The following is a 26,236-nucleotide window of genomic DNA, read 5'->3' on the forward strand; positions in this document are numbered from 1 at the left end:
TAAAGAGAAGCTGCAGAAGAGTGAAGTCACCTTAAACTTCAATTATCTGATGATGATTTGTTTTTTCTAGTTCTAAGACTTGAAAAAAGAGATGAGTAACCATCAATCATTCTGATTTTTTAGCCTGTTGAAGAAGAGAAACACCACTTCCCTAATTTTTAAGTACGGCTGTTGATGCATCTTCAAATGCCATCTTTAGATGCTTCTGAGCACAAGCCTAGACACTACCATCAACATGGCTCCCTTGTGTTTTATGCAAACCCAGGTGGGTGCTGCTATGTGTCCCAAGACCCCTACGTCCCCTTCAGTCTGTCTTCCCACCACCTCCCCGGCCGGAAAGGCTTATCGGGTCCTGCAGTGAGCCGTAAGGGGAGCTACCCCGACAGAAAAAACGGCGCTTCCTTTCGGCAGGATTAATTTACTGCTGGCTGAGGAGCCTGAAGAGAGCAGGGGAGCACCGGCGGGGGCACAAAGAACTAACTGGGGGGGGGGAGCTGGGCAGGGCCGTGCCAGCACCGGCATCCATTTATGTGAAACCCCAACTATTGAAAAGCAACTACAAGGCCGGGGAGTGCTGGGAACGGCTGCAGAAGGGCTCCTTCTCAAGATAAAGGAGCACTGAGGAGCGCCGGACCCTGTCCTGGGGTCAGTAAAGCATTGTTCCTGCAGGAGCTGGGATGGGGGACGAGAGAGCGCGGCCACCCCGAGGGAGCGGGCGGGAAGAGCCCGCCCGCCGGCCCAGCTCCCCTCAGCGGCCCGGCTCCCCTCAGCAGCGCGGCACACCGCGCGAGGCTCACCGCTCTCACCGCTCTCCCCGCCGTGCGCCTGCTCCTGGCAGCGCTTCCGGCCGCGCACCGGCCAGCTGACGTCGCTTCCGCTCCGAAGCGTTTCCGTGCCGTCATTTCCTCCGCCGCCGCCGCCGCCGCGATCGCCGTTTCCTGCCCGGCCGGAGAGGACTCGTGTCCCTCCCCAGGCTCCCTGCGCGCGCGTCCCGCCGCCGCCGCCCCGCGCCCCCTCCCCCCGCCTCCGGGGCCGCCGCCGCCGCCATGGCCATGAGGCAGACCCCGCTGACGTGCTCCGGGCACACGCGGCCCGTGGTGGACCTGGCCTTCAGCGGCGTCACCCCCTACGGCTACTTCCTCATCAGCGCCTGCAAGGGTGAGCGGGGACGGGGGGTGGCGGCGCCCGTGTCGCCGGCCCCCTCGTTTTAGCCTGCCCGGCGGGGATGCCCTCGCCACCGGCGTGGGCCGCGCCGCGCCTCTGCCCTGCTGCTCGTAGGCCGCCCATCGCCTTCCTGAGGGGGTGTTGCGGGGTGGGCGGGAGGGGGCCGAGCAGCCGGTGCTCGCCGGGACGGTTGTGCCGGGGTGCCCTGTTCGCCCAGCGAAACGCTGGTACTCGTAGGGTGATACCAGCTTATGGTGTTACCGAATGAAAAAGGGAGCGGACAGCTGATTTTCGTGGTGCTTAATTACGGGGTTAGCCTGGGGGGTATCACTGACCTCATTCGTTCAGTTTGGATCCAACCTGGGGGTGGGGGAGGAAGCCTCGAAAAGATTTATTTCTGAAACTGCCTGTTTCTACCGTCTGTGCACACGTGCTGTAGATTTTAAAGTGAGCTCCCGTTTAACCAGGGCAGCTGCCTTGCTGGACATAGAATGATGTCGTCCTCCTCCTTCCCATGAGAATGCTTTTCTGATGTGAATAGCATTTCCCCTTCATATATGTATATGTTGATCTTATGTACGTATTCATAAGTTTAAAAGGACATTCCTCTCTGCCTTGAAGTGCTTCCAGTTCAGCTCTACATCTTGTGTGAACAACTTTTTGATAGCCTCCCAGAAAAAATAATCACAGGAAAGGCTTTCTATTTCTGTTTCATTTTTGCAACATCTCTGTGTTTTAAACGTACCTGATTACAAACACCAGACTTATTTTTGACTACTGTTAGTCTGAAAATATTGTTCCAAAGTAAAAAACCGAACCTGTTCTGCCTCAAGAAAACTTGATTACAAAGAAAACCTAAACACAGTGCTCCTTTCTGTCTTCCTTCTACCTTAACACAAACCTAAAGAAAACTTTTATCTCATTTGGAGTGGTATTTTAATGCCTATACGGTTTTAGATGCCTGCAGCAAGTACAGCTGCATATCTAAGTTCTTCAGCTAAACTCTTCTACAAAGAATGGCTTCATAAAGTATGTGCTCTTTCCACGTGCTGGTGCAAGGGAATCTTTTTGTAAAACAGCTTCCTTTTTTTATCATGTTACCTGAATATTGGTTTTGTTTTTGTGAAGATGGTAAGCCTATGCTGCGTCAGGGCGACACAGGAGACTGGATTGGCACGTTTCTAGGTCATAAAGGTGCTGTTTGGGGTGCCACTTTGAACACGGATGCCACTAAAGCAGCTACAGCAGCAGCGGATTTTACAGCGTAAGTGATTAACTGTCTTTGAAGTCTGTATTTTGATTTTAGTTTATAGCGCTCTTTGACATATAGAAATTATTGATTCATTTGTTTTTCTTTAGTAATTGTTACCTAATTTATTGCTAGCCAGATTAAAACCTAGACTTTTAGGTTCTTGAAAGCAGCTACAGTTAATTCCATCATGATGAACAACCATGATTAATTCTTGATAAATATACTTAATTACCATACCTGTTTGCTAGAATAACATTTCTATGCGGCTCTAATCTCTGGCACTGTAGTTATAGCAGAGTTGAAAGAGTGATTTTTATTTTGCTTCTACCAGCTAGCCTCTTTTTATTACAAGAAAACTCTTGTGAAAATTCTAGTGAATTATTTCTTTGATGTTTTTTGTTGTTTGTTTGTGCTGTTTGCAGCATATATTAACATTTGGCAAGTTGAATCCTGTTAGTAGAGGGGAATCTCTATTAAGTTACAGAGAAGAACTGCCTTTGTCTTAAAACTAAAATGCTAGTTAGTCTGCATTATCCTGAAGAAGATGATAAAGGAAAATGGTGGGATAGTGCAAAAGAAAAAAAAAAAAAAGCTTTACTAAAAGCATGTAAAGTATTATCATTGACTTACTGGGTTATAACTTACAAGAATGTAGCATTTATGATAAAATGTTATGATGGTGTCAGGAAAGATTGCTTACAAACTAATCTGACTGTTCAGGTTGATTTGTCCTGGTGCTGCTAAAATATAAATGTTTTCTCTTGCTGTTTAGCAAAGTGTGGGATGCTGTGTCAGGCGATGAACTAATCACATTGGCTCACAAACACATTGTCAAAAGTGTGGATTTTACACAGGTATGAAAAGCCTTTATACCGTATTCACCAGGGAAGTAAGCTCTTGCGTATGTTTTGCTGTTGGTTACTTTTCTACTTTTTACATGTGTATCTTAACAGGCAAATAACCTAGCATACCACTTCTAGTTTATAAGATTGTAATGTAAATGTAATAAGTGTATTAGAGGCTGTCTGAGAGAAAGAACTGTTTTTTTAAGACTCACAGATGAAGGCTGGTATTTTGATTCAAAACAGAGTTGACTCTTTATAACTTCTGTTTCAGGATAGCAATTATCTGTTAACAGGTGGACAAGATAAACTGTTGCGTATCTACGACTTGAGCAAGCCAGAAGCAGGTGAGTCTGCTTTTAGAACTGATTCTTGGGTTTTGGAGTTAAATAGAAGTTCTGAAATTAAGAGCTACTTTCTGTTATGAATCACAAAAGGCAAAGTTGAGGGTTGTTTTACAAATGCAGTGTCTATAACCTTTTGGTAGAGTAAGATAATCTGGATGTTTTAAGTTTACGCTTTTACAAGTGATTTAGAGTTTATCTGTAATGGACTTCAAGGATAGCATGTTCCAGTTCAATGCAGACTCATTAGCAATAGGTCTAATTAATTAAAATTTAGTCATCTGAAAGAAAAAAGACTCCACATATTTAAGTGTGCTTAAGTTCATGTTGATACTGCACTACTAATGATTGAGATGAAGGTAGAGAACCTTGATGTTAAGCTAGTGAAGCTTTTTAAATTCAGGCATTCAGATACCCAGTTTACATTTATCCTGTTCCTGGAATAAGATCTACAAATAAAGTCATAAGTGCTTGAAGTAATTTTAGTTTCTAGTAAATGGTAATCCATATAGCTTAAAAAAGCTCCCAAACTGCTGCATGACATTATTTCATTTTCTTACATGTATTAAAATATTTGGCTTTTTTAAGAACCTGATGTTGTCAGTGGACATACTTCTGGCATTAAAAAGGCTTTATGGAGCAGTGACGACAAACAGATTCTTTCAGCTGATGATAAAACTGTCCGGTAAGAAAAAGTAACTTTCCGTTTTCTAAGAAGCTCACTTTTATTTGTTGTCATAATCTATGTGAGAAGATAGTTATGTTTTTTGGTAAAGGTTATAAGTAACACAGGTTATTTGATCCTAGATTATTATAGCTGCATGCCTAATACAGTTCTCTTCTGCTGTTAGAGACATAACTTTTGTAGTAATTCTAATTTACCCCATAAATGTGTCCTCCCTGATAAGAAGAGGTGGTCTTGGAGAACTGCATAGTGGAATAAATGTATGCCTTTCATAATCCTAGAGGAGATGAATTTATAGATGAAGTCTTGTGAATACACATTGTGCTGAGGTATTGCTGCCTTGTATTCTGCAATGCAGCCTTGAAGTTGCACAAGGCATGGACTAGCCAGGGACTGGAATAAACGACTAGGAAGAGTATCTGGAAACAGTGCAGTGTTCATAGACGTAGCCCTCTTTCTCTGCCATGCTGATAAGTTGAGTAGGCTTTAGTGTTTTTTATAAGATGGCTCATCTAGTTACAGTTAAGTGTTTTGTTTACTTTATGCCCAATTGGTAGGACACGTGCTGAAACCTAGACAAACCTGGCTGCTGGGGAGATGAATTGACAAAGACCCTTCCTCAAACTACGTTGTCCAGAAAAGATGGGTGATGTGCCTGACTGCTTCCTCAGCTTTCTGGCTGATACGACCAATGTAATCTCATGCCTAGCTGTCTCACCACTCTTATGGCACAAAGGAGAAAGAAATAGAATGGTCTTTTCTGCTTTGTGGAAGGAAGGATGGGAGGGTGAAGTCACTGGTGCAGTTTCCCTGTAGTGTCCTTTTCAGCTCCAATTCTTTTCAGTTTCCTAGTGTTCAAGATAGGCAAGAGCTTAGTCTTGTTTATTTTTCTCTGAACTGTAGAAATAGAAATGCAGCAGTCAGCTAATGAACAAAGATTCTTACGTGTCATAGCAAAAAAATTTATTTTCTTTTCTGTTTAGATAGCTCTTGCACCCTTAGAAGAAAACTATTATCTTAAATGAATCTCTGTTCTTTGCATAAATTGGCATTAGTACCTCTTTGCCTTGTTGAGGTATAAAGGCAGAATGGAATCTTCAAGCCTTGCTTCTAGAAAGCTGTATTGCTAGGAGACTTATAACAAGGTTTTTAATCTCTAAAAGAATCCTTGTAGTTAAATGGTACGTGTACCATTTAATGCTGTTGCATTAAGCTTCAAAAGTAGCAGTATTTTAAAATAAGCATGTCTTCATTCTCACCTAGGCAAAGTTTTAAGGTAAGGATGCCACTGAATATCCAAAGTACCTGTGGAATCAAACCACGTTCTTTGTTAGGTGGCTTTTTTGACCCAAATCTTACCATTGATGGGAGGTGAAAATTGTTTGATTTGCTGAAGTAATCTGAGAGTCGTCTTTTCCTTTTTGTTTCCTCTTAAGCCTCTGGGACCGGAGTACCATGACCGAAGTGAAGGCACTAAATGTTGCAATGTCAGTGAGCAGCATGGAGTATGTTCCAGAAGGACAAATACTTGTGATAACATATGGGAAGACTATTGCTTTTCATAGTGCAGAAACGTGAGTCCAAAACACAGAATTTTCACAAGTTGAGTAATGGGCTTGGTTGTGGGTAAAAACTGACTGTATGAGGCCAGAATCACCACGTTGTCAGAACTGGTGTGAGTAGACATCTTTGCTTGCCATCTTGTCAGAGGCAGAGTGTGAAACAACTGCCCTTTTCTAAAATAGTGAACCCTAACTGTCTATAAGATGCTACACTGTAAAGGTTCAGTGCCATTTTCGTATTTCACGCTAATTGTAATTGTGGTTAAATAAGTCTCAGCCAGGGTTCAGTTCAGTGCTTTTCAGATAACTAATTATTTATACATTTCTATGATGTCTTAGGAAAGCAAGTTACACACTTAAGTGTATTCCAGAAAGTAGTTCTGAATGTGTGAGCTTTTGTTTTGCTTATTCTGAACTTGTTTCTAACTTGATGAGCGTGATTTGCAAGTATTAAAACTTGTTTCAGAAACTGTGTGTGGGTGTCTTCTGTTTTTCTTAAAAGCAGTTGTGATTTGTAGAATCACAGTTTCTTTGCTCTCAGGATCTTTTTGTTTTTATGAACTTTGTTAATGAACTTCTCCCCCTCAGTCTAGAGCAGATTAAATCATTTGAAGCACCTGCTACAATCAATTCTGCATCACTTCACCCTGCGAAAGAATGTTTGGTTGCAGGTGGTGAAGATTTTAAACTCTATAAATATGACTATAATACAGGAGAAGAATTAGGTATGTTTGTCTTCTGTAATCAAAAATGAGTTCTGAAATAGGTATTAGATTAATGACATAATGACTAATAAATGAAACTGTTGTACTCAAATAAAGTCTTAGCATAGCATGCTGTGCAAGAGGATGAAAAGGTATATTATCAGTTAAGCATTTATCTTGGTATACCTAACATTATTCTTCTGGAACTAATTAAAGCCTCCATTAAACAGGTCTTTGTACCTATTTAAAAAAAAAAATTAAGTCATTCTGTATTGCTGCAATACCAAGCTGTATGTTAAGTGTCATACTATAGCATTCGTTAAATACGTCTAATGAGTTGCAGCTACTTGCCTTTATGAAAAATGTGGTATGTTTGTGTTGTTCTTAATGCTGGCCAAATATATTTCAAAAAAGTGTACTTCTAAATTTGTCGGTTGATCCTGTCCTTGTTTTAAATTCTACGTACGTAGAGGGCATGGCTGAAGGAACGGAGCATGTGTGCTCCATGCTACTGGCTTGCTTCATAGTTTTGCTTAGAATAGTTAAGCGCCTATTTTCTTGCAGTTAATAAAACATTAATGTTACCTAAATTAGAGATGGCTGAGATACCAATTAATAGAAGCTTTGGTTTTTGTCAGAAGTTAAATACTGAGAAAGTGCCTCCCATCAGTATCTTTTTCCTTCTTCTGATCAGTTTTTACTAATTAATTTCAGTTATTGACTGAACATTGAAATTAATGGTCTTGATATGTTCTCTTATAGAATCTTACAAAGGACACTTTGGTCCAATTCACTGTGTGAGATTTAGCCCTGATGGAGAGTTATATGCAAGTGGATCTGAGGATGGTACACTAAGGCTGTGGCAGACAACAGTAGGGAAAACCTATGGTCTTTGGAAGTGTGTAGTTCCTGGTAAGTGTGTGCTAGTTCCTGGTGAAACTTGGCTGCTTTGTGTGCACTTTTTAAGTGATACCTATCGTAAGTGGTGAACATCATCTGAATTTCATACAGTAACTGTACTGTCTTCTGAGGGTCTCTATCATCCACTCAAGTCTGTTAGATTTAAGGATTTACTTTTGTAGCTGTCATTTAAGCAATTAACTTCAAACCTGTAAGCTTATTGAATATAGACACTTTGTGGATAGTTAAGCAAATAGTCTAATGTATTTTTATGTTATAGAGCAAGAAATAAGAAATACCACTTTCATAAATCTAGAAACTATCTAGAAAAGAAGTGTGGATGATAGTTTTATTTTGTATTGTACTTTGGTTCTCTCAACTTGGAGGGGGAACAATTTCTAGAAAACTGCAAGTGAGTATTCATTAATGGATTGCTTACCCAACTCTTTCTCCTCAATACTAAATTAAGTGGAAATTTTTTTTTTTCATTAAGGTGGGTGGGGGGGACCTGAAGGTATTGACTGTTTTTTCTCCCTTCTCTCTACAGAAGAGGAGAATGCAGAAGCAGCAAAAGCAAGGACCACCCTTCCAGGAACTGCAGAGGAGGAAATAGGTAATGCACTGAACTTGCCAGCTTCAACTCAGCTAAGTGTTAAAAGATCAGTCAAGGTGGTAGCATTCTTTAGCATGGAAGAGGTAGTTTTCCCCCAGTACCTTCTGGCATTTTTCACTTTTCTCAAAAGATCTTCGAGTGCGTTTTCCTGAAAATGGCCATGTGGTAAGTGTCAGACTAGTGACTAGAGCTGTGCAGACTGAACAGATGAGGTAGGATAACTGGATGAGGTTAAGTGGAAAAACAGACTGAATTGGACTTTAAGCAATTCCTGCAACATTTCTTTGGTTTATATATCTAAGGTGAAGTTAAATAACACCCTTCTTATTTAATTGCAGAAGATCTTGCCTCTGAAAACTCAGATTCAGTGTACAGCTCAACTCCTGAAGTTAAGGCCTGATTATTGCAACTGTTATGCAGCATATGGACATACGAGACTAAATCAAGTTAACAGTGATAAACAGCAGCCTTCCAGAGTGCACTCTCTACATAAGGCAAAGATGGGCAGTAATTGATGAGGATGTGGTGGAACTGGCTAGGTGTTGTCTGTAAGAGAGCTGAGTATCCAAAAAAAAAAGAAAAAGACAAGTAGTAGAGTTTTGCTATCTTTTTAGCATAACTGCCTACTGTCTTTTCAAAGACGTGTGCAAGCCAAGAATCCAGTCTCTCCAATTTCAATTAGACTCATTGTAGTGTGTTTTCTTTATTATGGAGAAGAGATACAATGGCTTTTACCCATTTTTTTTCTTGAAAGTTGGAAAATTTGGCTTTAGTTGAAAAAGAAGGGTTTATGTACTAAAACTATTTGGTTTGGGTTTTGTTTCATTGTAAACTGCTTCTGAACGTTTGTTTTTAGTTGTCTAAATAAAAATGCCTCTCAAAACTTTTATCTTACTCTTGAGCGTTGGGTTCATGGAATGGAAAAGCAACTAAGTTAACTATGTAATCCTTTCTAGCATCTTGGTTTTGTACTATACAGAGGGAAAGCAGTAAGAATGTTTCAGTGTTGGTACAGAGGGTGGCAAGTTCCTTGATCTGTAAGCTTTGTGTCTTTTTATTCTTTAAACTTTGAATGTAAATGTGAGTCTCTCAAATCAAAAACAGTGAAAACTCCTAAATTAAACATGCTGCCTGAAATATTTGGTTGTACATGAAAATCTCAGAGGTTGGCTATGAATCTGTATAAAGCTTGGGTTTAGTCCTCCAGACTGGATTAAAAAGTTACTCTTTCAAGGTTACAAATAATTTTCTTCATTAAAGAAAATATTGCCATTCTTCCACTTGTCACTTCCTTTAATGTTATGCTGAAAGGTTTACATAATGCATTATGTATGGAAAGGAGAAAAATTATACACAGGTATATTTTGTACACAGTTTTATTCTTTTCATATTCATACTTGTCCTTACTGTTCTTTTGGATTTCTTCCCAAGAGTACAGTAATGCTGTCATCTTAAGAAAACTGAAGCTTAACTTTTGAAAAGTGGGGTATACATTGAAACATGGGGAATTCTGTCTGAACCTAAGAAAATACTTTTCCAGTGTGGAGGGCAGTCAAACAGTGGAACAGCTTGCTTGGAAAGATTGCAAAGTCTGTTCTTGAAGATACTCAAAACCCAACTGGATGTGGCCCTAGGGACCCTGCTCTAGCTGAGCCTGCTTGAGCAGGTGGTTGGACTCGGGTGGTTGCTAGCACTGAGCAAACAAGGCTAAAAGTGCAAGATGTTTTGTCTAAATGAGAATATTAACAATATTTAATACTTTTTTCATGTGAGTTTGTGTCATTACAACTCTGGAAAAAAGTAAAGGCTGTGAAGTTGTCAGTGGCTTTGTTATGGGACTTTCATTTTGCAGGTGTTACTAGAAAGTTTTACAAGGTTGGTTAAGTTTATAGAGCCCATTGTGTATGTGTGACACGAGTTTCTACTTCAACTCGATTCAACAAGATTGAATCTACTCAACAAGATTGAATCTACTCAACAAGATTCAACTCGAAGAAATCGGAAGTTGCTGGACCTCATTACCATCAAGACAAGGTGTTCTTTATCACGGAAGGAACACAATGTGCTAGCACCTCCCGTCACAGAAGGGCAGTGGTCTCACGCTGTGGAGGCTGAGGGGTGGGGGTAGGCCTTGCCTGCTTCGTTACCGACAGCTCCGGTGCGGTGGGCTCGGGACTAACACCATGGCGGCGGGGGAGCACCGTGCCCCGGCGGCAGGAGCAGGCCCGCCCGCCGCCGCTTCCTGCCTGCGCGGGGCGGGACCGGCGAGGCCGAAGTCTGCCCGCCCCGCTCGGGTCCGCCAGCGGGGGCGGAGAGCCGCCGGCAGCGGGGCCATGGCGGGCCGAAACCCGGGCACCGAGCTGGGTAAGGGGCGGCGGCCTACGGGGAGGGCCGGGGCGCCCGCCAGCTGCGGCGGCCCGACCGCGCGGGGGCCGCGGAGGCGGGCCCGGGCCCGGCTCCTCCGGGGAGAGCCGTTAGCCGTGGAGCCGTGGCGTGAGGGGTTCCCGAGGCGGCAAACCGGGGAGCGCTGCTCGGGCAGGGCCGCCCGCCCTGGGACGGGCGGAGAAGTGCCGGTGAGCGCCCGCCCGGGCGGGTGAGGCGCCGGGTGGCTCCCGGCTGTGGGACCGGCCTCCCGCCCGCCCGGCCGCGCCTCTCCGGCCCGGCTGACCCACCTCGGTGTGTGCGAGGCAGGCTGCTGCAAAACCTTGTTTTTCTGAAAAGCCAAAATAGAAGTAGGCTTACGATTCCTTTAGGTTCTTTAACGTATACTCGTGACCTATAACCGGGGGGCCTGTAGGAGGCTTATTTCCCTTTGGTACTCCAGGTTGAACAGAAATTGAGGTTTGCCCATCATGTACGGCCTCAGCTTGAGAGGCTCCAAGCAGGGCACCAGATTGTAGGACGGCCGGTACTGCGGGACTCGGCAGCCCTAGTCCTGTCACAAAGCTGGGCCTGGTCCCCTCTGCACACCTTTCTGGTTCTTACTGAATAATCCTCCCTCCCTCCTTTCTTCCCAGGAGGTTCAAAACACTTTTTATTAGTTGGATTCTGATTTGCAAAGTCAGGACTTTACGTCTCCTTATTGTTCTCCTTGTTGCTTGCTCTCTGAAGTCTGATAAGGATTTCCAGGCGTTTGCAGGTGGTCTTCAGGCCCGAAAGGTGGCTGTGCCTCAGGTGAGGTAGAGAGCAGCCAAGAAAGGGTTTCTCTGACATTTCCCAGCTGGAGCTCCTCTTCTACTGATTGCTGGGGGAGGGGAAGGAGAAAGGGCTACAGCTTTCTGACTTCTCCACCCAGCAAAACCCAACTGCAGTGGTGGAATGAATTAACGTGATTAGTCTTCCTACAGTCTGCCTTTAAGGTATGAGACTTTGGTCAATATGAGTAGATGGACAACTAAGTGGAGGAAATACAGGGGTGGCATCATGGAAGATGGGAAGCAAAGGACAGCTGGTGTGCAGCGGGGAGATCTCAAAGTTAGCACAAGCAGAGTTCAGGAGGCCATGCTGCACAGAGTCATACGGCTACGCTCCTGTCTCTAGCACAAGCACAGGCATTTTTACAGAGCTAACATACAGTTTAAATGATCAGCCTGTGGACAACTGGGAGCTGACTACGTTTTCATTCACTGAAATCATTGACATGTTGTAACTCCTAAAAGTGAGCTGTCAAGTTGCTCTCTGATGTGCTTATTCGTGGGCTGCTTGCAAGGACAGGTGAGTTTCAACTGTTGCCATCTGAACAGCATCTTTTTGCTGAAACAAACATGTTAATAATGTAGTGGCAAAACTTCAGTGTCTGTTAGGAAAAAAGCTAGCACGGAAGTTTGCAAATGCACTCCATTTACTTTAAGCTAGGTACATGTTGTGCTTTTTCTTACTGTAAATTTAATCTTACAATTAATTGTCAGTGTGTGGGGGGAGTCCAGAAACCTGAATGTGAAGTCAGTTCAGTTCTTATCAAAGTCATCCTCCAACGGACAGGCATACATATAAGGAAGGCCATGCTGCCAAGTGGGAAATTACTGGAAGAGATGAGTGACTTCACTAACGTTTGGCTGGATCTTGCTGTACAACCGTAGTCAAAGGAAAAGTATTCAATGTGCAACAGACCAGCACAACATAATTGTTGATTTTTGCACCCACTAAAATAATTTTTGAGTATGTTCCAAATATTTTCTGTAACTCTTTCTTCTTCTGTAAGTAGCCCTCCTCTGCCCAAGAGGCAGAGTCAACTAGTGCTCAAGGTTATTAACGGAGAGAGCAAGAGGGATGGATGTCTTCAGGGCTGCACCATGTGGCCTCTTCCAGCTGCAACTGATTTACCTGGAAAGGCCACTGCCCTCAGCTTATCCGCAGGTACTTGTTGCCATCCCTTCCCGATGATCTTTGTTTAAATCAGTTGCAGTCAAAATGAGCTGGGTTAGATGTGCAGGACGGGCATAGCAGGGGAACGGCGTGGCTGCAACCGTGTTTGTGTTAAGCAGCAGCATACCCACTGTGGCTGTTTCTAACAGTTGCCTTATGCTGGCCGCTTTAAAGGGAGAACTGAATCTCCCTGCCATTTGCTAAATACACATCTGAAATATACGTTAAGTGGTATATTTAAGTAAGTTGCTGTATCTTACTTAGTGCTGTATCTTAGCTGGTAGCAGTACTCAAAAAGGACGTTAAACCCTTGCCTTTATCTTTCATGGTTGTTAACAACACACACTGCTTCTGTGACTTAGGCACTTTGGCTTTTGAAGGTTTTGTCAGCTTGTGCCAGCAGCTTTAACAGTAATTGAAATGATTTGCCCTGTATCTCACAGAGCATTCTGTAGGATTATAGTTTCTAACAGGGACACCTAGTGGTAAAATATCTTTTACTTAAAAATAATTATTTGAGCCCTTCTCTCTGTGTCTGCTATTTCTGTGCTTGCTACCTAATGTCATTATTTAAGCAGTAAATTTCTAATGCTGCCATTAGAGAGCATCTGTTTATCAACGACAAGCCAAACTCTTCTCAAATCATGGTATAATAATGCTTTCCCATGTGATTTTATTTTTTTGGTAAAATAAATACAATTTTGTAAAAGCCCTTCATTCATTCTTTCTTTCTTTCTTTCTTCTTATCACTGTTCCTTAGTAGAAGAACAAGGTGTTTACTTGGAATAAAGAACAGGTACATGTAACAGATAAAAAGACACTGATTTGCATGAACTAGTCAGAGGGTCACTAATCTAATACACTGATACATTTGCCATCAGAGAGTTGTGTAAAGAAGGTGGATAAGGAATTTTACAAGTTTGTCATTCCACCGGGACTGTTTGTGGAGTCATTCTTGGGTACTGGGGCTCACCACAATGCCTGCAGGGGCTGAAAGGAGTCTGCCCCTCCTGCTCTGCTCCCAAGGACACTGTAGTATAATGGACCAGATGCTTCATGTTTTGTCACATTTCAGAAAAGCATCAGATGCAACTTTTTAATGACACTTCACAGTAAAATAGTGAAACACATCAATGAGCATCTGTTTTGTAGTGTAAGCTAGTAGCATACTCCTTTGGTTTAACTGTGGGGATGCAGACATCTGCCACATGGGTTTTCTGTTCCCTGCAGATGGAATTTTGATGCAACAGCTTCAGAAGTCATGGAGAAAGACAGACATTCAGTAACCTTGAGTAGAGGCAGAAAATGGCAAGTAGGATGTTTAAAACCGAGCAGATAACACAGCTTGTTTGTGTGGAGCCTGAACTTGTGCCTAGATACAAGTCTTTCTTCAGGCCACTCAGTAGGGAGATTGGAAGGGAGAATGGCCTGAACAATAATAACACAAGGTCACGTGGCAAAACAACAGTAGAGTTGATTGCCAGTCACATAGTTTTATCATTTATTGTGTTGGTAAAAGCGTAAATCGTGCCTGACCACCCTAATTGCCTTCCATAGTAAAATGACTGCATATGTTGACAAGGAGAGAGCGATGCATGTCATTTACTTGAACTTTAGCAAGGCTTTTGACACTGTCTTTTGCAATATTTCTTATCCAGGTTGGGACATTTGGATGGGTGGATGCCAAAATGGTTAAAAACCTGGTTGGATGGTTGGGCTGAGAAGGTGATGATCAATAGGTCATACTCTACTTTGAGGCTGGTACCAAGTAGGGTAATGCAGGGGTCTAGCCTGGGACCTATCCAGTTTAACATTTTTTTCAATGACCTGGAAGACGGACTGCTTGCTCATGAAGTTTAAAATTTAAAACTTGCTCATAAGTTTTAAAATTAGCCAGATTATTCAGAGGGACCCAAACTGGCTGGGGAAATGGGTCAACAGGACCCCAGTGACGTTCAGCAGGGCCGAAGGCAGAGCCCTGCCCTGGGGAGGACGAGCCCCGGCAGCCACACAGGCTGGGGCCTGCCTGCCTGGGGAGCGGCTCTGCCAAAAGACTCAGGGCCTGGTGGGCAGCGAGCTGGGCACGAGCCAGCAGTGCCCTGGCAGCAGAGATGGCCAGCGGCCTCCCGGGCCGTGCCAGCGGGGACACGGCCAGTAGCTCATGGGAAGAGAGGGATCATCTCCTCTGCTCAGCACTTGTTAGACCGTATCTGGAAGATGGCGTCCAGTTTTGTTGCCCCCCAATAGAAGAAAGAGATTGATAAACTGTCACAAGTTCAGCAGAGGGCCACCAGGATGGTCAGGGGCTGGAGCACCTGTCCTGTGAGAAGATACTGAGGGAGCTGGGCTGGTTCAGCGTGGGGAAGCAATGGCTTCAGGGGTCCTAATAGCAGCCTGCTCATCCCTACAGGGAGTGTATCAAGAAAGCAGAGCCAGGCTCTTCATAGCATTGCATGATGGGATGAAGCGAGACAGCAGGCTTGTCTTGAGACAGAGAAGTTCATACTGGATATAAGGAAAAACTTCTTCATGCGGGACAGTCAGGTGGTGGGGCAGGTTGCCCAGAGAGGCTGTGCAGTCTCCATCCTTGAGGAGTCCCAAACCCCAACTGAATAAAGCTCTCAGCAGCCTGGTTTGAGCTCAGAGCTGACCCTGCTTTGCACAGGAGGTTGGACAAATGACCTTCGGAGATCTTCCAACCCAAATTATTCTATGATTATATGGTTTTTTACCTATGTGTGTGTGTCTACCTAAGTGTGTGTGTGTGTATATATATATACACATATGTATTCTGAATAATGAATAATTAGTTACAGTTGTTTTGCAAAGTATGTTCTTGGATTCTAAAAAAAAAAAGATAATCTATCTGTGTTGCTCAGCCCCTCTAGTTGAAGGGCCAGAAATACATTCATTATATTTCAATTGATATTTTTAATTATAGTTGGTATTTCTGAGCCATTTACATGTGAGAGCTAGCCTGTTGGTAAGTGGCATTTAGATAATGAAGTGTTGCATCCCTTTTCAAGACAGCATAATTCTGTTCTAATATATTAATAGCTGGGTTTAGCCTGTACTGTGGCTCTGTTTCTTGACTGTTCCTTTCTAACACCTTTTGAAGCTGCTGGATAATTTTAATCAAATTTGAAGAAATAGATGTCTCGGAATTAAGTAAGTCACTGGGTGGAGTGACCAAATTAGTTCCTCTGTTGAGGGAAAGGCAGACACAGCTCAGCAATTACATGACTTTTCATTACATCTTTTTTGGAGGGGGCTTTATGCAAGTAACAACGTCCTGTTTTGCTCCATGATTGTAAGGACCGTAACAGGACAGCTGGGTTATTGGGGTGAGGAGAGGTCCCTGGAGCCAGGGAAGAAGAGAGGGACTCTGGACCTGCAGGAAACCAAGCTCCCATTTTTCTGCAGCTCGCTTTCTGAGGAAAAGCTTGTCAGAGGTTTTCAAAGTGCTTTGGAGGATACTGTGATCCATTTCACGTGATCCACGGTCAACATTGTGTGATTGCACTAATGTCACAAGATAGTAGAGCTGATTTCTGTCTAGTTCAGGGCTCATGCCTCGGTGTCCTGCTTTGAGTATCTAAAAGCTGATGACTTGGAGACTGAACTTCTCTCATATAAGGGGGACCCATCTGAAAATAAAATAGGTCCATAGCAAGAGTCACTATGGAAAAATAACTACAGCTTCTGTCTCAAAGAAACTGAATAACCCCCAAACCTCTAAACAGCTTACATGGTAAGATACCTGTAACAAGACCTGATCCTGAAGCTTTTTCTCTCTCTTCAGTGGCTTTGCTCGGCTGTGCGTGGCCAGCTGGGGTCAGCCTGTGTCCAGCTGGATACCTCATTGCTCCACTAAAGGTTCAGGACGCAGTTTCACTCCCTTCTCCAGGAATAACAGCTTTCATCACGTCCCTTACCCATTTTATCATGTTCATGGTAAGAGCAGGAGCACACATGCTGTTTCTGGCACAGAGGAGGAAATAACCAGTTGGGGGGGCAGCTTCTTTTGGGGACAGTGGTGCCTTAAAATGCTTGTGAAACTACAGCCTCAGGCATACTTGAGCTTTCTGTTTCACCATCTGAAGGGATGCCATCTACACTTTTTTTTTTTTAAACCTTCTGAAAAGCATAGTCTGTTTTATGAGGAATGTGTTAGGTATCTTAGGTATTTATGTAATTATACTAATGAAGTGGCTTTATTTATTGTTTTCTGAGGAAATGCTTGGTATTTTTGGATTCATGTTCTTCAAAGAGGAGATGAATTTCCTGTTAAGATTTTGAATATGATTTTTTCAAATGTCTTCAGAGGAAAAAGTAAACTTGAAGAGTGATTACAGAATATTGGCTAATTAGCTATAGTGTAACTGCTTTAATTACTTTTATCCCCGAAGCCACATGACTGTGCAGATGACTAGCAGATGACTTATTTAAAAAAAAAAAAAAAAAAAAAAGACGTGTTCACACTGCAAGGTTAATGAGCCTAATTAAATACGGTTTTCCTTAGCCAGATACTAAATCATAAAGCTTGGAGTAGTGGGGGAGGGGGAGAATCCAAAGGCAGTCAGTTCTATTTCAAATAATGGTTTTATTCTGATTTTTAATGCAAAAAAAAAAAAAAAGCTGGAATTGTGAGTGATTTTTCTGAATAGAGACGCATTTAAAGATTTGGTGAGACCTCACATGGCAAACTCTGAAAGTCTATTTAGAGACAATTACGCTGAGACATATTTGTTTTCACTTGCTCACTGCTTTAATTAATGGAGAAGTGGGCTTGAATAAAAGGTCTGTGTTAGACAGAAGTCTCCATCTGCTGCTGTGTATCACCAGAACCTTTGTCCTTCCTCACCGTGCATTTTTTTATTACACCATTTTATTTCCTTTAGTAAGCTGCATAATGTCTCACGTTAAGTTGTACAGACAGGATGGAGTTCTGATTTATTTTTAATTATTTTAATTTTTTTTTAAAGTTTTCTGCCTTTGCTGTGCACAGTGGTTCAATATCCCACATTCACAAATATACTTGGAGATCCAAATTCTTTCAAGGAAACTTGCGTCTCAGGCACAAAAATTAGATATTGCACCTTACTGAGTTGCCATGTGTCAGCTACCTTCATGACTAGTCCGGAGTTATTAAAAACAGAAGGTAAAATGTGTTACACAGTGAAAAGGGCTTAAGCCAATGAATTTCATCATATTTGCAAAGAACTAAGAACATTCAATCAGCTATTGCTGATCGGCTGATATATGGTAACTTTCACAGGTGACTTTGGGCAAAGATGAGCTAGCAAAAGTAGTAGCTTTTTTTCACTTCCACTATTCTTTCCCCTCTTTTCTCCCATTGATAGTGAATTTCTTAAGCATTACTTCCCCAACCCCCGCTCCCCCTGCAAAGGGTATTACACTTCACTATTTCTTCTAAGCTAATCTAGTGTGCAGTGCTCTGTTTCCTGCAGAGATTACTCAGACCCTCTGAGAAGCTATGCTCAAAAGTCAGGTAGGGGCAGATACAATAACAGTATGTTTCTACCAAAGTCCAGCACAAGATGAATCAGACTGAATCTGCTCCAAATAATAAGTAACGAAGGGTTAACCTACTCATGGGGGAAATTTTGGTTCTTTCCCTTAAATTCAGGTGTATGCCCCAAGAACCAAGAAGGTGAAAATTTTCCAAGTTTAACAGACTCGGTGCTGTCTCCATCATCTTCCTAACTCTTCTGTAGAAGGCAGTAGTTTTTATAAATTATTTAGTTGGATTTCTTGGTTTTTTTTCATAATGTAGAAAAAACAGGTTAGGGCAGAGTAACTGAAGCTCCTGGATCCATATTAGAGAGCAAGAAGCTGAGTACCTCATCTAAACGGCTTGCTTTGATTTTATCACGTTTTGCAGAGAAACTGAAAGGTCACCATGCACCCAGTAGGGTTCAAAAGTTATCTTGATAAATTGGATTATGATTAAATGATTCCACCTGAGCACTTGGCATACAGTAGGAGAATCACAACACAGAGTTTGTGTTTTATTTATTTATTTGTGTTTTCCTCCCCCATGGACTTTGTCAAATATTCCCTATAACGGCCCCATGGGAAGAGAGGTATGCTCTCTGCTGATCACATAGGAGCCTCAACCTTAAAGCAACTGTGGAGGATGTAAAGGTTTCACTAGCTTATATTTCATCTGTCTGTGTTTATATGGTTTGTATTTATTGGTATTCAAAAAGAAGGACATTTCTAGCCATGGGGTTTGTAGCAATAGCTTTTCTCACCTGCTTTCTACATGTCCGTTGAGCTTCTTGCTTTTGGGGCAGAATGAATAAGCCTGTGGCTTTGAAAGTGGAGAGAGGTGATAAGGGTTTGTTTTTCAACTGGTTTGTAACTTTGCAAGCTCCTCCTTTTCTTTTTTGCCGTACAGTGAGACTGATGCTAAAGTCTTAAAGAAATCCTTAAATTCCTTAGGATTCCTTTGAAATTCCTTCTTTGGTTTTACCTTTTTCGCTTTTGGCCAACATTTTGACCTTGCAGGTACTGCTCATTTAATTACTTGATATGGTCATAGGAAAGTGGTAGCAAGGTGGCTTACTGTGCTCAGAACAAGATTTCGTTTAGCTGTGTTTCATGCCTTTATCCTGCATTTCCACTGAGTCATCTTTACCCTAAATTGGTTTCTCCAGAGCTTTTTGTAAGTCTAATTAGGAAAACAAGTTTGTATTTACACATATTAGTTCTGCACTTTTTTTGGCTATTAAAGCTATAAAGTAGGAAAAAAAATTTGAGGCTAAGATTTCTGTACAAAATCAGTGATTTTGGCTATCGGCTTTTTAAAAAGTTTTAAACCTTTTTTAATCAATGTGCTCGAGGGAAATGCAAGTTTAATACAGTAGCGTAATGGGTTTGCATGGCAAGGTTTTGGTAGTGGGGGGGCTACAGGGGTGGCTTCTGAGAGAGCTGCCAGAAGCTTCCCCTACGTCTGATAGAGCCAATGCCAGCCAGCTCCAAGATGGACCCGCTGCTGGCCAAGACTGGGCCCATCAGCGATGGTGGTAGTGCCCCTGGGATAACATATTTAAGAAGGGGAAAAAGAAAACTGCACAACAGCAGCCGGAAGAGAGGAGTGAGAATATGTGAGAGCAGCAACTCTGCAGACACCAAGGTCAGTGGAGGAGGGGAAAGAGGTGCTCCAGGCGCTGGAGCAGAGATTCCCTTGCAGCCTGTGGTGAAGACCATGGTGAGGCAGGCTGTCCCCCTGCAGCTCATGGAGGTTAACAGTGGAGCAGATATCCACCTGCAGCCTGTGGAGGACCCCAGGCCAGAGCAGGTGGATGTGCCCAAAGGAGGCTGTGACCACGTGGGAAGCCTGTGCTGGAGCAGGCTCCTGGCAGGACCTGTGGAGAGAGGAGCCCACGCTGGAGCAGGTTTGCTGGCAGGACTTGTGACCCTGTTGGGGACCCATGCTGGAGCAGTCTGTTCCTGAAGGACTGCACCCCATGGAAGGGACCCACGCTGGAGCAGTTCATGAAAAACTGCAGCCCCTGGGAAGGACTTCACATTGGAGAAGTTCATGGAGAACTGCCTCTTGTGGGAGGGACCCCACGCTGGAGCAGGGGAAGAGTGTGAGGAGTCCTCCCCCTGAGGAGGAAGGAGCGGCAGAGACAACGTGTGATGAACTGACCGCAACCCCCATTCCCTGTCCCCCTGCGCTGCTGTGGGGAGGAGGTAGAGAAAATTGGGAATAAAGTTAAGCCCCGGAAGAAGGGAGGGGTGGGGGGAAGGTGTTTTTAAGATTTGGTTTTATTTCTCATTATCCTACTCTGATGTGATTGGTAATACATTAAATTAATTTTTTTTTTCTCCAAGTCGAGTCTGTTTTGCCCGTGACAGTAATTGCTGAGTGATCTCTCCCTGTCCTTAACCTCGACCCACAAGCCTCTCCTTATATTTTCTCTCCCCTGTCCAGCTGAGGAGGGGAGTGATAGAGCAGCTTTGGTGGGCACCTGGCATCCAGCCACAGTCAACCCACCACAAGTAGTGAAGAAGACTAGTAGAGATGAGATGCTGTTAATAAATTCAGTCACCCAGAATTATTATCTCTTAGTATCTGAGCCCATGTCCATAAACTGACCTTAACTGATGATGGTATTTGATGATTGATGGTGGTGATTTGCTGATGATTGGTGGTTAATGATTGTCGATGTTGTCTTCAGAGTATTTTCATGGACTGCTTCTATGATTATTGTCTTCAGAGTATTTTCATGGACTGCTTCTATGATTAGTATTTAGAAGAATTATTTATGTTTTGGGATATGAGAGATTTTAAAGATGTTCTGATTTCTTTTTCCTATGTACTTCTGTGAGCAGTTTGTGTTTATTGACATTCAAAATTCACTTTTGGTTTATCATACGAAGCAGAAATTTCAAGATTCAAGGGCCTGAACCCTCATTTCTCCTTTATCAGGCAGTTACCCTTCATTAAGCAGTGTCCCATTTTTGGTACTTCTGTTTCTAGACGGTTACATTATTTTAGTGAATGTTGAGTATCTGCTTCTCTTTGGGTCTGGTTACTGTTTCTGGATAGTGAAACTGATTGAAATTGTGAGCCAGGCTGTCTGCAGCAGGCATCTGAAGGAATTCACACGTTGAAGATGTTGCCCTGAGTCCTCCAGGGTGCTTGGCAAGGTGAGCGCTGCTCAGGCAGGCATCTCAGCAGCTTCCAGGCAGATATGTTGCCCAGGAATTCAGTGCTTTTGGAAACTTGCAGTCAGCCCCTGGTAGCAAATTCAGTAAAATTAGCTCTAGGCAATAACAACTCAAATGCTTTGTTATGCAAGGGTCTGTCCAGAGTTTTTGGTGACTGTGGGGTACAGTTCCTGTAAACAAAGGTTCATGCACACCACAAATGCTGGTGCATCCTGGGTGCTGGCAGACAAGCAAAGGACTGAATAAATGTTACCATATTCTGAAATCAAGAAGTAAATCAGCAAGCAATGGCAGAAGGCTGTTTTGTGGGGCTTTTTTATATGCTACATGTATAATAGATTTCATAGTCCAGGATTGGCAATTTACTCTCATTAACAGTAAGTTAATTCAGTTGTAATGGCAAACAGAGCATGCTGTGTGAAACATCCAGTTCACAGATCGTACCCTAACAGAAATTAATGGTAGTATGTTATTTTGGACTGGCGATAAATAGGCAAGCCCTTAAAAGGACATAAAAGCACAACATGCTCTTCAGAGGTCCCAAACCAAGCTACAATTTTCTTCTGAAGTCCCACACCATATATTAGAAGAACACAGAAATAGGTGAGACTTTTTCTTCTTCTTTTTTTCGCACCCTAGAACTTGGCTGGATCTCAGAAGTGCACGTGAATCAACCTGCAGTTGTGAGGCATGCAGAACGAATTAAAAAATGGAGAACTGTGAAAGGTAATTGGCAAGTAAGTGGTCTTTTTATGCATTCTGTTCCTGTATTTTTAAAGCAGTCACTCTCCCTCTCCAGGCTGCAATATTGAATTTTTTTCAAGATGCATGTAAACTTAAAAGATGTGCTTGTCCATGTCTTATTTTAATAATTTGTATTTGATGATGATGGGATGGAATAAGGTGACGCATTTATCCAAACAAGTTAAAAGCCTTATAACTCATGAGTGGCAAAACCGCAAATGAATTTAAGTCATCTTTATTCATGAGTGGATTAAATTGTATATTACTATCCCACCACATTTATTCTGTTTCCCAGACAGACTTCTCTGCACGCTGACTTCTTATTTTTTAATTTTAAAGCTGTAAGATATGATCATGGTCCCTGTCAAGTTTGACCTACCTGGATTATTTTTCTTTACTTAAACATCCTCAACATGTGTGATTTCTTTGCTTAACTAGTTCTTACCTAAAACTCAAAAATCCTGACTGGCTATGGCACTGGGGGGGAGAAAGGGGGAAAAAAAAAAAAAAAAAAAAAAAGAAAGCAAGAAGAAAACAAGGGCCACTAATGTTAAGGGGGCTAACTTCTCAACTTCTGAGATAAGGTAAATGATCAGTTATTGTCCATCTTAGTATAAGATGTAAGCCACCGCTAAAGCCAGTGGTGCACATGAAGCTTTCTTCAAGGCTATCTTGTATTCATTGAACACACACATTTAATGTCTTAGCAGTTACTGTCAACCCCTCCTGTTTACTGCCTCCCTGGCAGAACTGGCAGATACTGGCCCAGTATGCGTTTTGGTTTCTTCAGTTTGTATGTGAGAATCGTAATGCAAAGCCATCAGGTCAGCAACATAAGTTAATACATTCTGCAAAGCAGAGCAGGTGAGGCACGGCCACGTGCTGGTTTCTGCCGTCTCAGCGGCAGGACGGGAAGCGCTGAAAGGTTGAACAGCAGGCAGAGCTGGCTGCAGGATGCCCCAAGTGCTTTGGCAGCGTTCAGCCAAAGGCAAGGTCTGAGAAATGCCATGGAGCAGACCTGGAGCTCCCAGTGAGCTCTCAGCTGTGGGGTTGTAACCAGTGTCTGAAGGCCAAGTTGATTCTTCGTTCACCAAACAGCTGTTCTGCAAGCAAACCTGTGTGATTCCTCCCCTCTGCACGCTAAACAAATCGCTTACTTGCAACAGTAACTTAATGTGGAAGCAGAAGGAAGGTGACACTGAAGGATCAATCTTAACAGTCCAACATAGTAGACCAAAGCAAGAATCATTTAATTATACTTAATTATTAAAAAAACCTGTTCAAAATAGTTGGTATCCTAGCACGTTGGGCAGCCATTCTGGGGTGGCTGAAGCTGCATTCACAATGAGCACAGATTTGCGGATGACGGTTTGGGGATAATTTGATGTAGCTGTGTAAAATCCTACTGGAAGGTGACAGAAAACAACTTCCTGCCTGTTACATGAACCTGAAAGTCTGTGCTTTGAATGTTATAATTAAATAAAAAATGGACATAAACTGAGGAAAGTTAGACATTAGCTCAGCATTTCCCAAGAGCTTCTTACAAATAGAAAGTCACTTGATACTGAGTTTAGCAGTCCAGTGGCTCTGGTTTGGGAAGTAGTGTCAGTGAGAAAATCCAGAGGGTATTCCATAACCTTGGCTATCTTCAGATACTGCAGGTGCAGTAATGTAAAAAGTAAGTCTTCTGATTTGACAGAAGTTACTGTATAAACAACAAAGGAAGAGAGAGTCACAAGCTTTGATTACAAAGACTCATTGGGAAGAAAGGGATTTAGTGTCACTCCCTCAACATGGCTGTAGGACAGAGGTTTAATTTTTACTAACACTTCTCCACTCTCCTGTGTAGTAACACTGGTACTGAGCTACTCGAGTGAGGTTTTACATTGAAGAATGCCAAGAGATTATTTTCAGAAGCATCTCTCCTGTATTTGAACACTGTCATTGCAGTCATGATAGTCATGTGCTGTTTATTTCACAAAGATGATTTTGAACCTTTATGTGTTTGAATGTAAGTAGCACTACAGATTCAAATTTTGAAGGCCATTTACCAAAATACTCATTTGAAAAACCCTTTTAAAAAGATGAAGTTCATACCAGTTCTTGGAACTCCCTGGCTACATCTGTCTTGATGACTTTATGATTCATGTCATAAGAGATGAGACAAAAATTCCCTAAAGTGAAGGATAAAAAAATCCAAGTAAAAGAAACTTAAAACAATTTAAAGTGAAAAAACCTTCTGGAGTATTATAGGGTGAAAGTAGAAATAAGTTAGAAACAAGCAGTCAAGCTTAGATTAACAGACGTCAGTAACGGTTCATTACTCTGTTTAGTCACCCCAAAGTAGCTTTCAGTGTAACATGTACTGCAAGTTCAGAAAGGAGACTCCCATCAGTGAAGTCTGAAAGGTTTGTAGGCTGGCCAGCTTCTTCAGATTTGCAGACTAATACCTCCATGAAGAAACAACAAGTTTTGCTGCCTATACTGACAAATCATGTCACAGAGCAGAGCAGTCAGGGAGGGACTTTATGGACTCAAGTGGACTTTGCTGTTGCAAACTCCCCTTGTTGAACAAGTGCCCACTAAGAGATGTCAGCTTTTAGTGAAGCCATCACTGTAAATGGGAATTTGCTGGAAGACCTTCAACAAATATTTCACAATAATATCTTAAGCTCAATTTCTGTTCAGCAAAAAAATCTCAAAAAATTTTTAGTTGTGCTTCTGTTCCCTTCTCTGATTAGTAAGTAATTTAAAATTCTGTAGCATTTTCATCTAAAGAGTGCTTTAGCCCTGTCACTTAGCTCTTGCTTTTTTTTCCTGCACCAAATAATTACAGATGTTTTTTATTCCCCATTCACACAAAAGAAACTGGAAACATCTGGAGTTGAGACCCTAAGTTTTAAGAAGTCTGGGTTCTTACCCCCTATTGATTCCATGTTTCACTCTCACAGCAGGAGAAGCATGCAAACATGCAAGTGTGCAAATTGCTGATGTGTACACTCATCTGGTTGTTGGCAATTGCAGCCCTGTGCTCCTCTTGAAGCATGCGTATAATTTAAAGATACAGACGTACTATATAGAACGGAGCATGTTATAACAGCGAGGTTCCTCACATAGGTGATGTTTTTATCTTTGTCTTATAGAATTAAAATTGAAACAAGATGGTTTTTGTCCAGGTAAAAATGTTTGTCTGATTCTTAGAGTCCCATTTGGTAGTTAGCTTTTGCACCAAAAATTGGAACTAGATCCTTTGATTCTGAGAGAGCTGACTTTTGATTCCAAATCCTTTCTGTGCCATTAGCTACTGCTCAAGACATGAACAAATATCTTCTATCCCTGTCTGTCATAAACCATTCTTTGCATATCCTCCACGTTATATCCCATACGTTTCCTTATTCTTAGAGTGAGAGCCAGGCTTCTGATTCCTGCATCTTCTAAGTCAGTTTGGTTTTGGAAGCATAAGCTGAAATATTGTATTCTTTGCTTCACTCCCTGTGTAGGCTGCTTGGTTGCTGAAAGCTGTCACCTGCATAGACCTTACCACTCTTTCAGGTGATGATACTCCTTCAAATGTTCACAGACTGTGTTTTAAAGCAAAGCATCCCATCAGAGAGGATCTGCTGAAAGCCTTGGATATGCATGATAAAGGTATGATTGGTTTAGTAGTGTGTGTTGTGTAGAGAAAATGTCTGCATTTCCTCAGTGTTTTTTCAGTTTTCAGATAGGTGTAAAAATGGCCTTCTCTTCCTAGAACGGAAGCAGTTACGGTAGGCTGCACTGCAGAGCTAACAGTCCTGAGAGAACAAACTAGGTCCTATATGGTCTGTATTCAAAGCAACTGTCTTAAGTTCTAACTGCAAAATATCTATTCCTTTGAGTTAATGTAAGAATACAAAGAGAAAAAAATCCATTCTCAGTTTGGCAACCAAAGTGAAGCATGGACTTAGGGCAACACTGTAAGTGTTGATACCTGATGAGTAAATTTGATATGGAAGCCACGAGTGTGTAACCTCAGTGTATGTCTTTTAATAACAGTGCACTAAGGTGAAACTAATTGAGTATTCTGTTAATCTGCTGATGTCCTTACTAAACTGGAGAAGGGGGGTGTGTTCATGTGACTCCTTTGGATTTCATGCTTAGCTGCTGTTGCTGTATGTAACTACCGAGCCTGCCACTTTGCCTGTCAGAAAAGATGCAATCCACAGTCCTAAGCATGTTATTTTTACTTCGGAAAACATTATCTGTTACCTGCTTGTTTCAGTAGTTAAGATAGGAGACATCTTTGCAGCCCAGTCTACTTCAAGTAATCAGTCCTGTAGTGAGTGTATGTGGTTGTGTCCATATCATGTGTACAC

The 26,236-nt window shown here is 42.4% G+C and overlaps 2 protein-coding genes across 2 annotated transcripts in view; both read left to right on the top strand.

The window, feature by feature from the left end:
* The first annotated feature begins 894 nt into the window (after positions 1 to 894).
* On the top strand, positions 895 to 9,341 carry STRAP (serine/threonine kinase receptor associated protein). The gene is made up of 10 exons (XM_072874259.1): positions 895 to 1,158; positions 2,293 to 2,428; positions 3,189 to 3,270; positions 3,533 to 3,605; positions 4,191 to 4,287; positions 5,724 to 5,861; positions 6,438 to 6,574; positions 7,316 to 7,465; positions 8,001 to 8,066; positions 8,405 to 9,341. Exons 1-10 carry the CDS (start codon positions 1,047 to 1,049, stop codon positions 8,464 to 8,466), a joined length of 1,053 nt encoding a protein of 350 aa, XP_072730360.1. The 5' UTR covers positions 895 to 1,046; the 3' UTR covers positions 8,467 to 9,341.
* Positions 9,342 to 10,166: 825 nt separating this feature from the next.
* The window catches only part of DERA (deoxyribose-phosphate aldolase), a 59,676-nt gene continuing 43,606 nt past the window's right edge, over positions 10,167 to 26,236 (top strand). Inside the window, exons 1-3 of the mRNA XM_072874270.1 lie at positions 10,167 to 10,430; positions 21,777 to 21,874; positions 25,382 to 25,529. Of these exons, the coding sequence (XP_072730371.1) occupies positions 10,250 to 10,430; positions 21,777 to 21,874; positions 25,382 to 25,529 (427 nt within the window). The 5' untranslated portion in view covers positions 10,167 to 10,249. The remainder of the gene's footprint in view (positions 10,431 to 21,776; positions 21,875 to 25,381; positions 25,530 to 26,236) is intronic.

The sequence above is a fragment of the Ciconia boyciana genome, chromosome 1 (genome assembly GCF_034638445.1).
Source record: "Ciconia boyciana chromosome 1, ASM3463844v1, whole genome shotgun sequence".
Lineage (NCBI taxonomy): Eukaryota > Metazoa > Chordata > Aves > Ciconiiformes > Ciconiidae > Ciconia > Ciconia boyciana.

What these genes read in the sequence shown, in the direction of transcription:
- STRAP (XM_072874259.1), top strand. Translation starts at nt 1,047, where the DNA reads ATGGCCATGAGGCAGACCCCGCTGACGTGCTCCGGGCACACGCGGCCC. An exon ending in GCTGATGATAAAACTGTCCG is followed by an intron (nt 4,288 to 5,723) that starts GTAAGAAAAAGT and finishes TTTCCTCTTAAG; the next exon opens with CCTCTGGGACCGGAGTACCA. An exon ending in TTGGAAGTGTGTAGTTCCTG is followed by an intron (nt 7,466 to 8,000) that starts GTAAGTGTGTGC and finishes TTCTCTCTACAG; the next exon opens with AAGAGGAGAATGCAGAAGCA.